Source organism: Gopherus evgoodei, chromosome 7, assembly GCF_007399415.2.
Source record: "Gopherus evgoodei ecotype Sinaloan lineage chromosome 7, rGopEvg1_v1.p, whole genome shotgun sequence".
Taxonomy (NCBI): Eukaryota; Metazoa; Chordata; order Testudines; family Testudinidae; genus Gopherus; species Gopherus evgoodei.
The window spans coordinates 55363829-55380304 of NC_044328.1; the positions used below are offsets into that span (position 1 = coordinate 55363829).

At 40.5% G+C, this 16476-nt stretch overlaps 1 protein-coding gene across 11 annotated transcripts in view; it reads left to right on the forward strand.

Annotated features, from left to right (window-relative positions):
* Positions 1-16476, forward strand: part of PARG (poly(ADP-ribose) glycohydrolase) — a 130380-nt gene that overhangs the window by 6025 nt on the left and 107879 nt on the right. For 10 of the 11 annotated variants that reach the window (XR_004001187.1, XR_004001188.1, XR_004001189.1 and 7 more), the window contains exons 3-6: positions 1907-2920; positions 9405-9591; positions 13867-13989; positions 15886-15969. Coding sequence is in view for 8 of the 11 variants with exons in the window: in XM_030568604.1 (XP_030424464.1) it covers positions 1907-2920; positions 9405-9591; positions 13867-13989; positions 15886-15969 (1408 nt within the window). In the remaining 3 variants the exon portion in view is untranslated. The remainder of the gene's footprint in view (positions 1-1906; positions 2921-9404; positions 9592-13866; positions 13990-15885; positions 15970-16476) is intronic. The other variant, XM_030568597.1, reaches the window with a different exon arrangement.

Consider the following 16476-nt stretch of genomic DNA (forward strand, 5'->3'; position numbering starts at 1 on the left):
TGTGAGGCCTTTAAAGGGACATGGTTAACTTGAAACCTAGTGAGTTTAAAAAATAATGAAAAAATAGTGAATGGTCCATATACCTGTCCCACAGTCCTTCTGCCAATTTTTGACTTCTGCTCCTATTTTAAAGACTTGCACAAAGAGGGAATGTTGAGTTTCTGCAAGCTGTTCTACCCAGGTAGAGTTCTGTTCCCACATGGAACAGCTTGCAGGATGGGGTCCTGACTTTCTCTGCAGTGGAAAACGACACATTTCCTATATATAAATGCTGTCAAATGTACACATTAAAAAAAAAAAAAAAAGTCCCCCCCCCACTAGTCTCTTTCAGTTATAGTCAGCATAGGTGTTACTTGTGGCAATACTATGTTAAAAATTCAGCTAAAAGGTTTTCTTTTAAGTTGACAGTGTTATTTCAATATTTTGTTATTTTAAGTAGCCATTTCTTGAGAAGTAGACAGTAATATTATCAGAAATATCAATGAGTAGAGAAACTGCTGTAGGTATACGAAGTAATGGATGTGAATATTGTAAGATGAAAGTCATCAAACTCTTTTTAGTTGTAACTAGTGTTGTAGCTTCTGTGCTTTCAGTATCAGGTTTTGAGCAGTGGTCCATTTATGCTGTTTATTTGGCTTGCTTAGTTCATAGTACACAACAGGTAATCCATTTATTCATCCATACTATCTTCTAAGAACAGAAGAATATTATCATTTATTAAGGGGGCTGCTGACTTTCAGTAGCTTATCAAAATGTGTTTAGTCAAAGAGTTTATAAACTGTAGCAATCAGTAATTTCCCTTTTTTTTTTTTTTATCTTTTAGGTGATGAAAGGTTAGGGAAAAACCTAACAAAGTACAGTCTAACATTTGAACTGTTACTTATAGACAATTCTATAATAGAACCTTCTATCTGAAGATCTTAAAGTGCTTTATAAATATTTATTTAGTTTTACGTCTCTTTGTTGTAGATATGTGTTTTTATACAGATTTACAAATGAGCACATGTAGGCACAGAAAGGTGTAATGACTTGTCCACTGCTGCTTGGGTGCATGCTGGGAATATAAACTAAGTCTTTTGACTCACAGGCCTGATATTTAATCAGCAGATCATGTCTCTGTTTACTCTTAGTGTAATATTTAGTCTAGAACTGACTTAGCTGTAAAATAATAACACATTTAGTAAATATCACTTTTTATTAAACTGCAGACTGTTTAGGACTGCCAGATCGAAAAATTATTATGCATAAATGTATAAACTGGATGTATGTGGAGTAGGAGCAGAGGTATCTATGACATTGGTGAGGAAACAACTAAATTATTATGTCCAGTTCTGGTGTCCATACTTTTAAATGTGTGTAGAAAAATTGCTGAATGTTCAGAGAAAAGCTACAAAAATGATTTGAGGTCTGGGAAACATGGCTTAAACTGAGCTAGTTAAATCATATTGTATTTAGATTATCATAAACAAGGTTAAGAGGTAAGTTGATCATGGCCTTGAATGACCTATACTGACAGAAAAGAGACCTCATTTAGGAGGGTCTTTAAGATGGCAGAAAAGGCATAACAAGATTCAGTGGATGGAATGCGAAGATAGAAAAATTTAATTGGAAGTAAGATGTGACATTTTGACTATGAGGATGATCAACCACTGGAACAGACTACTGAGAGAAGTAGCTAATTCATCATCTCTCTTGGAACCTTTAAAGTGAGACATGTTATCTTTTTAAAATATATACTCTAGTTTAGCTGTAAGTTACTGGACTTTACTGCTGGTATCACTGGGGTGAAATTCTGTGGTTAGTCTTACATGGTTGTAGTAGTCCCTCTGGTCTTTAAATCTACAAATAAGAATTTCATTTTGCAAGTAACAGTTAAACCCAGCTTTCCAAATCTTTTCTTCCACAGTTTGCAGGGCAAAACTAATAGCACGGGAGCAGATCTCAAGATGACTTCTGTTAAAAAGGATAACTTGTGTGAGCATGATGTTAAAAAGCTAGAGAATATTTGTCCACAAAGCTATCCAACAAAATCTGTGGAAATGAGTACGAAACTTGTAAATCTGCCTCAGACTGGCAACCTGTGTAAATGGGAGGCAGAGGGGCCATGCAGAGGTCAGCCATCAGAAATAGAGCCTGTTAAAGGGACCCGGTCTGGAGATCAGTTTAAAAATGCCAATATTGATCACATGCACAAAACTGGCAAGCAGGTTCACAGAGGTAGTGAAGAAAATAGTGACAATTGGACTCAAAGGAAATTATCATCAGGCAGGTCTGTGAAGATGGCAAATACAAAACATCCATCAAAAGACAGTGAAACAGAAGGAAAAGTGACTTCATGTAATCCACAGCAGCTAAAGAGCTGCAATCCTGTCCACGTAGTCTGTGTGACTAGTGAGCAAGACGAGGTGGATGTAGTTCCCGAAAGCCCACTTTCAGATGTTTGCAGTGATACCTGTGTATCTGATATCGGAGGTCCAGGAAAACCGAATAAATATCAAAGTGGTTCAGGAGATTCGCATGCTTTTGAGAAAGAAAGTGAACCGGAGTCACCAATGGATGTAGATAATGCCAAGAATAGCTGCCAGGGCTCAGAAGCTGATGAAGAAACAAGTCCATTTCTTGATGAGCAAGAGGATGTTGACACATCAAAAGCTGCAAGCAAATCTTCCAGTTTTCAGCGGGGAAACACTGACCCAGAGTTGAGAAGGTCACCGTTTTCTTCCAAATTTTGTGAAGGTGCTCGATATAACCTCCATTTTGAGGGGATGGATGACTCTGTCAAAGAGAATGAATTGCATATGAAGTCATATGGGATCTCTCCCGCTCTTTCATCAGAATGCAAAGGTGCAAAACACTGTGGGAAGAAGGACTCGAAAATCACTGCCCATTTCATGAGGATACCCAGAACAGAGGAGAAAAGGTAACCTTTGTTTGTCCTCTTCCTTCTTTCCCTTTTAAATATATTTCTCTTCAGTAATAGCACAGTAGACATTTTATTATCCTCTAAGCAGGTTTGCAAAATTGTACATAAAAGTGAAGAAACCATTGATTTAAAAACAGCAGATGAGTTCAGAAATGTTTATATAACCTTCTTTCAAGATTACAAAATAACAGCTTATCTTGTGCCAATTCTAGAACACAGAAGAAATATTAAGGTCAGGAATTAATATTGACCTTCTAAAGCCAGAGTAATGCCAAGTGTTTCTCTGTATATCTTGTCAAGAAATTGTTAAGAATAATTAGATTTTAATATATGGAAACACATGCTGGCACAGGACATCTTTGACAAAGAGTAGCTTTACTATTCATTGTTTAGTAAATTGTAATAGTAGGGTTCTTCTAAAATAAAGAGATGGTACATATTTTCTTTTGATATCTCTTGACAAACGAGTACTGTGAATTGTGGAATGACTTCTGAATGTTACATATCTGAGCTTGAATACAAGTGAAATTTTTCTTTCTAAAACATTAGTATGATCTTAGGACCAAATGAAATTCCTAGTGTAATTCCATTGAAGTCAATTGCTTTATAGCAAGGATGAATCTGTCCTACTGATCTATAACAATCTAATACAATTTAGTAACTCTTATGTGCTTTTAAAGAGATCCAGTGGACCAATCCTTAAATACACTGATAATCTATTTTTGAGGTGTTTGGGTAAAGAATGTAAGCCACTGATCAAGAAGATTTCCTTCAAACTTCAATTGGTCCTTTGTCAATGATCAATATTAAAAAAAGATGTTAGATTTTTGTATGTGCATTCATCTAATGCAAAGAAGGCAGAAGTTACAAAATTCAATCAGAATATATGGGGGAAGGGCATTTGTTTGTTTTTCAGTGCTTACATTACTCAGCTTAAAAAAAAAGAAAAAGCTGACTTAATTTTGCTCAATATTACCAAAATATCCAGCTTTGGGTTGAGACCAATATAGAAAATTTCAGTCCAGGAAACATTGAAAAAGATATTCATAATTGGGGAAATGTAGTGATGATGGTGCTTGCTGTTTATTTTTTTTTTTGTATTACCATAAAGCATAGAAGTCCTAGTCATGGATCAAGACCTCATTGTGCTAGGTGCTATAAAAAATACAGCAAAAACACAAGCTGCCTCAAAGAGGTGCACACGCTTTATAATAAATTTGTCTAGTTTATATTTCTCTAGTTTGTTTTTGAGGAGGTCATGTGAGACAGTATCAAAAGCCTTTTTAAAGTCAAGATGTGTGACATCTAGTGCTTCTCCCCACCCCAGTCCACAGGGCTGCTTATCCTGTCAGAAGACTATTAGGTTGGTTTGCTGTGAATTGTTCTTGGCGAATCCATGTTGACTGTTATTTATTACCTTATTTTGTTCTAGGTGCTTACAAATTGATTGTTTGTTTGCTCCATTATCTTTCTGGACAACCAAGTTAAGTTGACTGGTCTATAATTCCTTGGGTTGTCCTTATTCCCCTTTGTATAGATACTGTATTTGCCCTTTTCCAGTTCTCTGATATCTGTCCTCTCTTCCACAAATTCTCAAAGATGATAACTAATGGCTGAGGGATCTCTTCAGCCAATTCCTAAGTATTCTAAGATATATTACATCAGGCCCAGCTGACTTGAAGACATCTAGATTTTCTAAGCCCTGGGCTACACTGCAAACTTACGTTGATATAACTGTGTTGCTCAGGGGCGGAAAATCCACTAAATGCTACAGCAGCGCAGCTGCACTGGTGCAGCACTGTAAGTGTAGACAAGCCTAAGTAATTCTTAACTTATTTTCTCCCCCGCCCCATTTTAGCCTCCTTTCCTTCCCAATTTACAATGATGTTCTCTGCTAGTCATCCAGTCACTGCTAAGGATGAAAGAACTACATCTTTTTTAAAAGTATTTGCGTTTCAGAGCCAAACTTACAAAAATTGAAATTCAGAGTGTTGGCTCTGTCTTTATTTCTCATGGTAGTAGGGTCTGAGTTGAAGTAGTAGTGGGGATCTGTGCCTCCTTATTGAAATCAGTGTGAGTTGAGGGTGTTTATTGTGCAGAGTCTGGTCCCTGATAAGGCATATAGGTTGCAAATACTTCACTTTATGTGAGGACATATTCTCTGGTTTTTTTTTTAGAAAAGTACTTGCAGAATGCAGCACTCCGGTTTTATGCTGTGGCCAAAAATATAGGAGAGCTGAAATCTTGAACAATGTTGTCTAAAATGAACTGAATATGAGAGTCGTGTATTCTGGCCATAAATCAGTTTCTTCAGAAATAGCTGCCTACTTAAAATTCTGTTGTTCATCAAGTAACATTTGGAGAAGTAGTAGGTTGTGAAGACGAATGGATCTCATGCAGACACACACAGTCTGGAGAAGTGGCAATTTGTATAGCTTTTTTTCAAACCTTTAGGGTTATTGAACTGTGTTAGTAAATTATACAGAGAGACTTGTTGGAGTTTGCTCTTCAACAATTCTGGCTAAGTGGAATTGCGGCATATCCTTCTTAATGAATCTGATCTCTACTTCAATCAACATACTTTCATATGTTCCCAAAATAAATGTTATTTCCACAGTTCTATCAGTATTTTAAAAGCTGTATTGGTAGCATGCCCATTTATTGGCCAGGTCTGTAGTAATTGGGTTTTTAGCTATCCTCAAAATGTGCAAATGAATACTGAGAACTTACAGTACAGAGCTGATGGTGTATTGCCATAATTATTTCGTCATATGGATCTAATTTTTTATTACTTGTAGAATTTAAAAAGTAAGAAGGAAATGGAAAACAAAGTAAACAATTGGTCTGTGAATTTGCGTTCTGCAGGATTGTGTCATAAATGTGCTATTAATTCCAATGTATACATTGCACTGACAACAGACATGAAAAGCAGGATGTGACTGAAAATGCTGAATTTCTAAAGTGTCTGTTTCTCTTTAACAAGTGCAGGTAACTCCCATTGGCATTAATGGAGTTGAGGGAAGAACAGATCCCTTTAACCAAAAGATTTTGTACGCTGTGTTGAAATTAGATCAGAGAGAACAGTGAATGAATTTGGGCCACATTCTGATTTCAGTTTCACCAGTGTAAATTCTGAGCAACAAAGTGGATAAACTACAAATTTGTGTTCAGAGAAGTGTTTTTTTGCTTGACTATATGACATATTCTGTTATAGCTAGATATTAAGCTACATCTTTGCCAGTGACATTGCATCTGTTCTCAATAGCAAAGAGCAGCAATTGGTAAAAATCACTTGTGCAAATAAAAATGTAAGTTTTTAATGAAGTAGCTCTTGATTTTTTAAGAAGCAGTAACCTTGCTTCGCAAGAGTATTGTATGCTATGCCTATTCTGTGGAAACACAATACTTGGCATCTTCTGACTTTTTTACTGAGTAATAATATAATTCAACACTTTGCTTCCTGGCTTGGCTCTTTAGTATGTATCTAACAACTGTGTGAACACTTTGATTATAGTGTCACTACTTCATGGTACACATTGTACTTAAGGTTGAGTCCCGGTTTCTATTTTACTCTACCTCTCAGTGTAGACAAGCCATTACTTTTCAGGACTTTCTCAAACTTTTGAAATTTTCTGTACTTAGTCTTTGATTCAAGTTACTAGATAATAGAAATCCATTCTGCAGGTGGCATTTGCTTATTTATAACAATTTCCTTGGCTAAAATCTGATAAACAGAATTTCTTGGAAGTCTAATCTAACAGAAGAAATTAGTAATATAGTTTGTCAAAATTGTTATGCTGATCTTTTGACTTCTGAAGAAAGTTCGAACTGGGATTTCCTTCCCCCCAGTGGCTGATAATGAATGAGTACACCAGATTTTAATGAGAACATGGAAAAATGGCCACTCATCCATTACAACTGTTGATTTTATATGAAATAGGTTAGCACAGAAATCTCTGGATAGTCTGTATTTCATTGTATAGTTTGGTAGAGATGCTCACCTTACCATAACAAATAAGTCTTGCACAAGGGGACTTTCCTCACAAGTTAATGTATATATTACATATAATTTATTATAGTTATAACGTTAGTAAATCTAGATTCAAACAAAGCTTCAGGATGCTCTCTCTTGTATCTGTTGGACACTGAGCAGACTTCTGGGCACTGAGTTAATAAATAATGAAGTGTTCCACAAAATCAGTCTTGTTTCTGGAAATTATTTGGTTAGTTTAGCCCCTGCCAGCTTCAAGAAATCAAGTTAAATTATTGTTCTAAATTACCTGTGGGCTTGTCTACATCAGAAAGTTGCAGCGCTGGTGAGGGAGTTACAGCGCTGCAACTTTGAAGGTGTACACATCTGCAGGGCACCACCAGCGCTGCAACTCCCTGTTTGCAGCGCTGGCCGTACTCCCGTTTTGTCTCGGGTGTAGAGGATCCAGCGCTGGTGATCCAGCGCTGGTAATCCAATGTAGACAGTTACCAGCGCTTTTCTTGACCTCCGTGGAAGGAGGAAGCCTCTGGTAATCAAGCTGGTTTCCTTTCCCGGTTTGCTCTCTCGGTCCCGGAGCCACCCAGCAAACCGCAGGGAAGGAGACCTGCTTGCTCGGGGTTCCGGGACCGAGAGAGCAAACCGGGAAAGGAGACCAGCTTCGCCGCGGTTTGCTCTCGCGTTCCCGGAGCCACCCAGCAAACCGCAGGGAAGGAGACCTGCTTGCTCGGGGTTCCGGGACCGAGAGAGCAAACCGGGAACGCCGCGGTTTGCTCTCTCGGTCCCGGAGCCAGCCAGCAAACCGCAGGGAAGGAGACCTGCTTGCTCGGGGTTCCGGGACCGAGAGAGCAAACTGGGAAAGGAAACCAGCTTCGCCGCGGTTTGCTCTCTCGGTCCCGGAACCCCGAGCAAGCAGGTCTCCTTCCCTGCGGTTTGCTGGCTGGCTCCGGGACCGAGAGAGCAAACCGCGGCGTTCCCGGTTTGCTCTCTCGGTCCCGGAACCCCGAGCAAGCAGGTCTCCTTCCCTGCGGTTTGCTGGCTGGCTCCGGGACCGAGAGAGCAAACCGCGGCGTTCCCGGTTTGCTCTCTCGGTCCCGGAACCCCGAGCAAGCAGGTCTCCTTCCCTGCGGTTTGCTGGCTGGCTCCGGGACCGAGAGAGCAAACCGCGGCGTTCCCGGTTTGCTCTCTCGGTCCCGGAACCCCGAGCAAGCAGGTCTCCTTCCCTGCGGTTTGCTGGCTGGCTCCGGGACCGAGAGAGCAAACCGCGGCGAAGCTGGTTTCCTTTCCCGGTTTGCTCTCTCGGTCCCGGAACCCCCCTTGAAGCCGCCCAACAGCGCTGCAGTGTGGCCACATCTAACACCACTTGCAGCGCTGGTTGCTGTAAGTGTGGCCACTCTGCAGCGCTGGCCCTATACAGCTGTACTAATACAGCTGTAACAACCAGCGCTGCAAAATTTTAGATGTAGACATGGCCTGTGTAAGTCTGAAGTAATGCCAGTGTAACAGAGAACAACGTTTGAGCTTGTTTCTATAATCTTCCCTTGTGTGTTAGGCCCAATTCGCAATTGCCCTACAGCTTGTCTAGTCACTTATGCATATGCCAAGTGGGTGTAAATCATTACCTGTAAATGACTACATAAGGAGAAAGGCAAAGCTGGAATTCGAAATGTGTAAGAGCATTTGCTGCTTCCATTGATTTTAATGTCAGCTGTGAATGCTCAAACACTTCTGAATAGCCATCTCTACTTCTGATTGAACTCTCAGTCTATGCCTCCACCGTGATACCTTTTTGTTTGGGTATTCAGATAGGATGTTGCTTGTATATTATACTGAGATCTGTAATCGCTCTGAAGTTCTACAACTGGTGATTTGTACCAGGTCTTTACAATGTCTGCTTAAGCCATATTACACAGGTGGAATACACTGGAACTGTTTTGCTGCTGTTTGAGGACAAATATGAAGGCTATTCAAACTACTGACTTAGAAGTCAATATGTTCCATACCCCCAGTAGTGTCTGGGGAGCTGGTGGTATGGGTAAATGTCATCTTGAGAGCGCTGTTGTCCGCTACAGTGTCCTGATGGGTTCATATGGTAAAAGTACTTTTCATCATGTATAAATAGAATATTGCATTGAACATGTACAGTTAATGATTAAACTGATACTTAGAGACTCCTGTTAATGAGGACCATAATGGGACCAAAGCCTCTGTTCCATTCCATAAAGTTTACAATATTTGGAATAGTTTTGAGGATGGCTTTTCTGCTGTTGAATATGCAACAAAACGCTATGGGAAAACTACATGTTGCTGAAAACAAGGTGTTTTTGGATTCAGCTTTTGCTGTGTTTTGGGTGCAGTTAAAAGGATTTTAGAAAAGAAACTACTTAAGTGACACAAATTTAGTTTGAAATCTAATGTTAATACATACATTTAGCTGTAGAGTTTTCCACTGTAAATAAGATGTGCTTCAATGTATTCCTTTTATTTTAACAGCAGGAAAGAACCTTGTGAATTCAAACACCAAAGGCCGGGAAGGAAGATTCCTAAATATATCCCACCTTCACTTCCAACTAATAAGAAATGGTTTGGGACACCTATTGAAGAGATGAGAAGAATGCCTATGTGTGGGGCTCGTCTTCCTCATTTGAGACCATCAACCAATCACACAGTGACCATCAGAGTATGATAATTCAAAATAATATTTGAAAACACAACCTTCTTATTAAATTGATGGCATAAGATATCCTGCCATTTATCAGTTTTGCAGCTTTACCTGATTGTGGAAACTTTTGACTTCTCATGGGAAGCTAGCTATAATATCTAATATGCTTAAAGATGACTTGCCTTCTGTGATACAGCGGTCTTATAATTTGGTTGAGTAGGACTGCAGAAATATGATTAAGATTTTGACTCTGGCCCTTATGGGACAAACTTTTCTTTTAGAGAGGTTTGTGCCTCACCATTTGACTTCAAATTCTGGGAGCTGGAGCATGTGTATCTGTAGCTAGAATTGGTTGATGTTTTCTGTTTTCAAAATTTCTCCATTTTGGATTCAAGGTATAAAAGATAAAGTGAATGAGTGAAGAGGAGTCTAAAGGAATTTTAGTCTTGCATCCCATACTAACCTGGCAAGTGTGTGTGTGTGTGTGTGTGTGTGTGTGTGTGTGTGTGTGTGTGTGTGTGTGTGTATATATATGTCTCTCTCTCTTGCTCTCTTTGAAATAATGTACCATGAAATAACTGTTAAAGTAAAATATATGATAAACTGGCAGCATGTCACAAAAGCACAGCTAAAGAAAATCGCATTCGTTCTCAGTAAACTGATGTTTATTTGACTTATATGTTGCTTAAAAGGCATGTGGTCTATCAGGTGTTCAACTGTTAATGCAATGTTATAAATAGAATGTACTATCAGAAAAGTCAGGAATTTTAAATATGGTTCCCACTGTATCCACAACTAGTTATCACCATGTGCAATAATAGAATATGTTATTCATGCACATAAATATGGCTACATTTGGAACCATAATTGTATGACTTTTGTGTATGTAAATATCCAGCCATATTGGCTTAGAATAGCTTTCAGTATTTGTTATTTTTAGAGGAAAAAATCCCTAGCAGGTGATCAGACATTAGAACGATTGCATATATTACATTTATTTCAAAGTGCACTAAAAGTTGAAATGGTGACACTTTATTTTATATTTATTTTTATATTTTAGAATGTTAGGCTAGAACAAGGGGCTGGCAACCTTTCAGAAGTGGTGTGCCGAGTCTTCATTCATTCACTCTAATTTAAGGTTTCGTGTGCCAGTAATACATTTTAACGTTTTTAGAAGGTCTCTTTCTATAAGTCTATAATATATAACTAAACTATTCTTGTATGTAAAGTAAATTAGGTTTTTTAAATGTTTAAGAAGCTTCATTTAAAATTAAATAAAATGCAGAGCACTCCGGACCAGTGGCCAGGACCCAGGCAGTGTGAGTGCCATTGAAAATCAGCTTGCGTGCCGCCTTCGGCACCTGTGCCATAGGTTGCCTACCCCTGGGCTAGAAGGAACCAATATGATCATAGAATCCTATGGCACTCATGCCGAAGGCGGCACGCAAGCTGATTTTTTAATGGCACACTGCTGCCTACTGGAGTTCTGACAGGCAGTAGCCTGCCATTAAAAGTCTGGCCTGGCCCCCTCTTCTCTGCCCCCCCCTCCCCCTCCCAGGGGCAGGGGGCAGAAGCTTGGTCCTGCCGGCTCCCCTGCCTCTTACCGCAGTGTGCTGGGTTCCTTCCCCTCCTCCTCCTCTCCATCCCTGCTGATCAGCTGATGGCCCTTGCGCGGGAGGGGGTCAGGAAGGAGCAAAGTCAGCCTGCTCACTGCTTCCGGCAGAGGCAGAGAAGAAGCTGGGGCAGGGCCTTGGGGAAGAAGGGGTGGCATAGGGGCATATCCCCACCAATCCCCTGCCCTGACCTCCTCACATACACCCAGCCCTCTGACCTGAGTCCTGTGCCCTGCACACACCCCATGACCCCAGCCCTGACTCTGGCACCCTCACACATACCCAGGCCCCCCATGCCCGGACACCTGCACCCCTCTCACATGTCCCCAGCCCTCTGCCCTGACTCATGCACCCCCCACATCCCCAGCCCTACCCTGAGCGCCAAACGGGAGCTCCTGCACCCCCACCCCCCTCCACATTCCCACCTGCACCCCTCGCACGAAATGGGAGCTGCCCAGGTAAGTGCTCCACACCCAAACCTTCTGCCCCAACCTCGAACCCCCTCCCTTATTCTAGATCCTGGCCAGACCCTACACCCCGACTCCCAGCCTGCTCGTTCACCCCGAGCCCTGTACTCAGTGCACTCCCACCCTCAGCTCAGTGCAGAGAGAGAGGAAGAGAATGGGCCAGAACCAGGGAGAAGGTAGGTACCCACTGTATGTGGGCAGGGCCAGGACCCCAGACCGGCAGCGGGCTGAGCGGGTCCGGTAGCTGGGATCCCAGCTAGCAGGAGCTGGCAGATGGAACCCCTGAATGGCAGTGGGCTGAGCAGCTCAGCCCGCTGCCAGTCCCTCACAGCCTGCTGCTGGTCTGGGGTTCTGGCTGCCGGCCCCTTGCCAGCCGGAGTCCTGGCTGCAGGCCGCGCTCAGCCTGCTGCCGGCCTAGGTGAACAGAACCCCAGGCTGGCAGCGTAAGATCAACATTTTAATTTAATTTTAAATGAAGCTTCTTAAACATTTTGGAAACCTTGTTTATTTTACAATACAATAATTTAGTTATAGAGAGACACCTTCTTAAAAACATTAAAATGTATTACCGGCACGCAAAACCTTAAATTAAAGTGAATAAATGGAGACTTGGTACTCCGCTTCTGAAAGGTTGCCGACCCATGATATAGTCTGACCTGCTGAATATCACAGGCCGTAGAAGCTCTCCCAGTAATATCAGCACTGAGAATTACAAATGTGCTATGTCTGCAGTTTTTAAAATATATCCATGTTTGAATTATTCAAAAGCAGAACAGTATATAATACATTTTGTAAAAGCATGAAAAAATAATTTTGAGTTTTTAATGGCTCAAAAAAGGCCAAACTAAATTGTGCAATTCTTTTTTAAAAATCCACTTTTCGGCTTTGTATAAAAATGAATGGCTTTTCACCTGTAAAAGGCATGTGCTTCCCCTGTGTGCCCCTTTAGACTGGGTATGTACAGCAGATACACCCTGCCTTAATGTTTCCAACTGTATCCATCAGTAAATCCACTGTAAAGATTCCAGACAAGGGTAAGCTGAAACAACATACCTATATCCCCTTTAATAAGGTCTTGGGGAGGGAGCATTTGTAACAGAAGATCATAGGCCCTTACTGGATGACCTTGTTACAAAGTTTCCAAACTGAAAGTCCACAAAGAGATCCTCTGGCTGGGTTAGGCTAGCCCTCTGGAGAGTGAGTGAGAGACTATTATCCTTTGCAGCCTGGATGGCTTCTAGACTCATTCCTTCTGCTCAGTTTCCTGTTCCTGTTTAGATTACCAAGCCATAAGGTGGGCAGGGGCCTCCTTTATTGCACCCAGGCTGTCTTGGTTGTAGGCTCAAGCCTGTTTCTTAAAAGGGGAAGTATGCCCCTACAGCCCAAAAAGAAGTAATTCAGAAAATGTTATATAAATACCTGAAAATGATCATCTTGTACTGAAAGTGTGTTCTCCACCAAAATGATAGTTTTATTACTCTAATATCCTAGTGTCTTAGACTGAAAACAAGTATAATCCACACCAGCACAGTGTGGCTTTTTGTCCCCTTCTGGTGGCTAGACTGCATAGAGAAGTTCAGATCATCTGCTGCTGACCTAATTGATCAGATGCTTTAGCTCAAGCAGTAGCTGCACTCTTTTAGATCCAGAGGTCCGGGGTTCAGTCCTCACAGACAGCCCAGGCAGGAGCAGTGTTACACAAATGTGTGTATCTGAGGCCATGTCTACACACCTGCTAGCTTGATGCACCAGGGGTCGATTTAACAGGTCTGGTGAAGGACCCGCTAAATTGACGGCAGAGCACCCTCCAATTGACCTTGGTAGTCCACTTTGAACAAGAAGAGTAAGATAAGTCGATGGAAGAGTATCTCCCATCAACCTAGCACGGAGTAGATACCACAGTAAGTCAATCTAAGCTACGTAAACTCCAGCTACAGTTATTCCCTAGCTGGAGTTGCGTAACCTAGGTCGGCTGGCTATGTGTACACTACCGAGGTAAGAGTTATGTCTAAGACTATATAATATGGGCCAATGCCTGCTCTGAGATGTTTGGGTATAGTTGCTGTTAAAGTTGATGGAATGTGTGGAAAAGGATTTGTGGCCAAAATTTGGCTGTGCATTCACTTTTTATGAGGATTTCTTTTTCTTATTGTTAATGTAGGTTTCACAAGCTCTTTGCATAGCATGAATTTTCTTTCTATTCTCTGTTGCAGGTAGATCTACTGAAGGAAGGAGAGGTGCCAAAACCTTTTCCAACTCATTATAAAGATATGTGGGATAATAAACATGTTAAAATGCCCTGTTCAGAACAAAACTTATACCCTGTAGAGGATGAGGTAAGACAAAAAAAAATTCCTTACAAACGAATGAAAGTTTGGGCAATAAAACTGAGACAGATACAACAAGGAGTTGTGACCCTACCTTCTGCTATAGTTTTAGATGTTCATTTCGCCATACTGAATCAGAACACTGGTCTATCTGATCTGGTAGCTAAACTTCAGACAGAAGAACAGAACTCTTCTGCCAGCCAATAATTAATTTAGCCATCTGTGTGATGAATACTGTACATGGCAGGGAAAAAGAGGGGCAGGCTGGGCATGGAAAAAAGGAGAGACATTTTTTTTCCCCCCGATCCTATTGAGGATGATCATTACAACTTGCAGAATGATTGGTTCAGTTATAGTTTGTCACTCAGTGTGCATGTATTCACAGTCTTCAAAGGTTTCAAGTGTATATTCTTTTCCTCCTTTATTATATTATTGGCTAAACCATAAATGGCCTAGTCTTGCTAGGTTAAATATTTTTTTGATATGAGTATCATGTTACCACTTGGGAAACTTGTGATTGAGATCCCTTAGTTTTAGGTAAACACATTTTTGGAGATTTACCTGTGTGGAGACCAAATCGTATTGCCTCTTGACAACTGGTGCACACCTCTATAGCCTAAAGGCTTTTTTACTTTCTCAGCTGTGGTATTTTTGCTGCAGCTGAAAAATTAATAACTGATGAATTGGTGCTTCATAGGAAAAGGATCAATGAAAACCCTATGGCGCCACTTAGACAAGAGCATTAGCATGACTCTGAAGAGGTAAACTATCTTGTCCAGCCCTCTCGTACCAGTCTCATGAAAATTGTCTCTTTCCACAGAGTAAGCACTGGAGTTTTTCCCAATATCTTTTTCTCTCTTTAGGCATATGACCTTAATTTCAGTATGTGGAAGAATGAGCCAGACTTTCTGTACCTTAATCCCCTTATCTGTAGTAAAAGAAAATGACTCCTTTTGAAGACTGAATTGTTGAATTAATATTCTGAGTTTCAAAGGAGATTTTTTGGGGATTTTATAACTCTAACCATATTATGTCATAATCAAATATCCACTTTATCCTTACTGCTGAAACCTTTGTTCAAGTCTTGGTCATCTCTCTCTCTCTCTCCTTGCTAATTATAACTCTCCGATTTCTCCCCTCCATTTCCATATGGTCCAGATCTTTGCTAGCCATTTTGTCTCCTACTGCTTTGATCATGCCACCTTTCCTTGCCTAGTATAATGAACATAGAATACCTCTGTTTTTGTGAATTGTATTGGCTTCCCCTCTGATTCTGGGTGTGATTGGTGGTGGTGTTTGTAATCTGTAAAGCCCTACATGGTTTGGGACTTGGCTCAGTTAGGGACTTTCTCTTTGCCACTTTACCATTTTGGTGGTTGAGAGCATATGAGGCACTTTTGCCTACTTTTCATGGATGTGCAACCTTTGGATCTAGAGGCAGACTGTTTCTGATGGAGGGTCTTCAACTATTAAGCTCACTTCCTCCAACAGTGACCTCCCTGAATAATGTTTTGGTCAACCATTTCCTGCGTTAAGGACCATTAATGCATTATTTATGGCTGATGGGTTAGCGTAGGAAAGAATGTGGTTAGTTTGAAGGAGATCACTTTATATATCATTTAACAAATATCCTAATGTAAAAGAAAAACTCTTTAAAGCAAAATGCAGTGTGATTTGAGACATTAATTAGCAAATCACGCAAGTGTGCCAAGCATAAGTTCTTTCTAAAATTAGGCAAATAGAGAACCTCTTTTCTTGTTCTTCCCTCTACAATTGTACTCTGGTATACTGTCAGTGACGCTGAATATTTTACTGCTACATGCTTTTTGGGGTGTCAAATACAATTTTATTACCTGAAGTATTTTCAGATTTCTTTGTTCATGTTTTGTATCTTATATTTTAAAGAATGGTGATAGGACTGCTGGAAGCCGATGGGAGCTAATCCAGACTGCACTACTTAACAAGTTCATCAGCTCACACGATTTGAAGGTAAGGCCAGCAATCTAAAGTAAAGTCAATTTAAAAATGAATTAAAAGTAGTTTCAGGTCCTATATCTGTCTAGGAGTGCTGTTGCCAATTCCGGTTTTCTTTCTGTTTTGTTTTTTTTTTCTCTGCTGAGGGATGGACCCACATAAACAACTGAAGAAAGCGACCATACGGGGGAAATGTGAATCTCATTCTGCAAAATGTGCGGTCAAATGCACAAAGTAAAGATCCTGGAAAAATAGATATTTTGTCTCTAATCACTTTGTTCCCTTCGGTGTATTTGATAACATTAGTGTAAAGAAACATAGCAGGCAGGAATGTGATTATTATTACTATTTATTTTTTTTTTAAATAATGGTGTCCCTTTATGTAGTATAGTAGCAGAGCTGTTTTCCTCATTACCTGGTTAAACATGATAAATGCCTAACAGCATTATCCTTAAGTCACTTTTTGTTGTTTCCTTTTTCAAGGAACTTTTGATTTAGCAATTTAAAAAGAAACAATCCTAC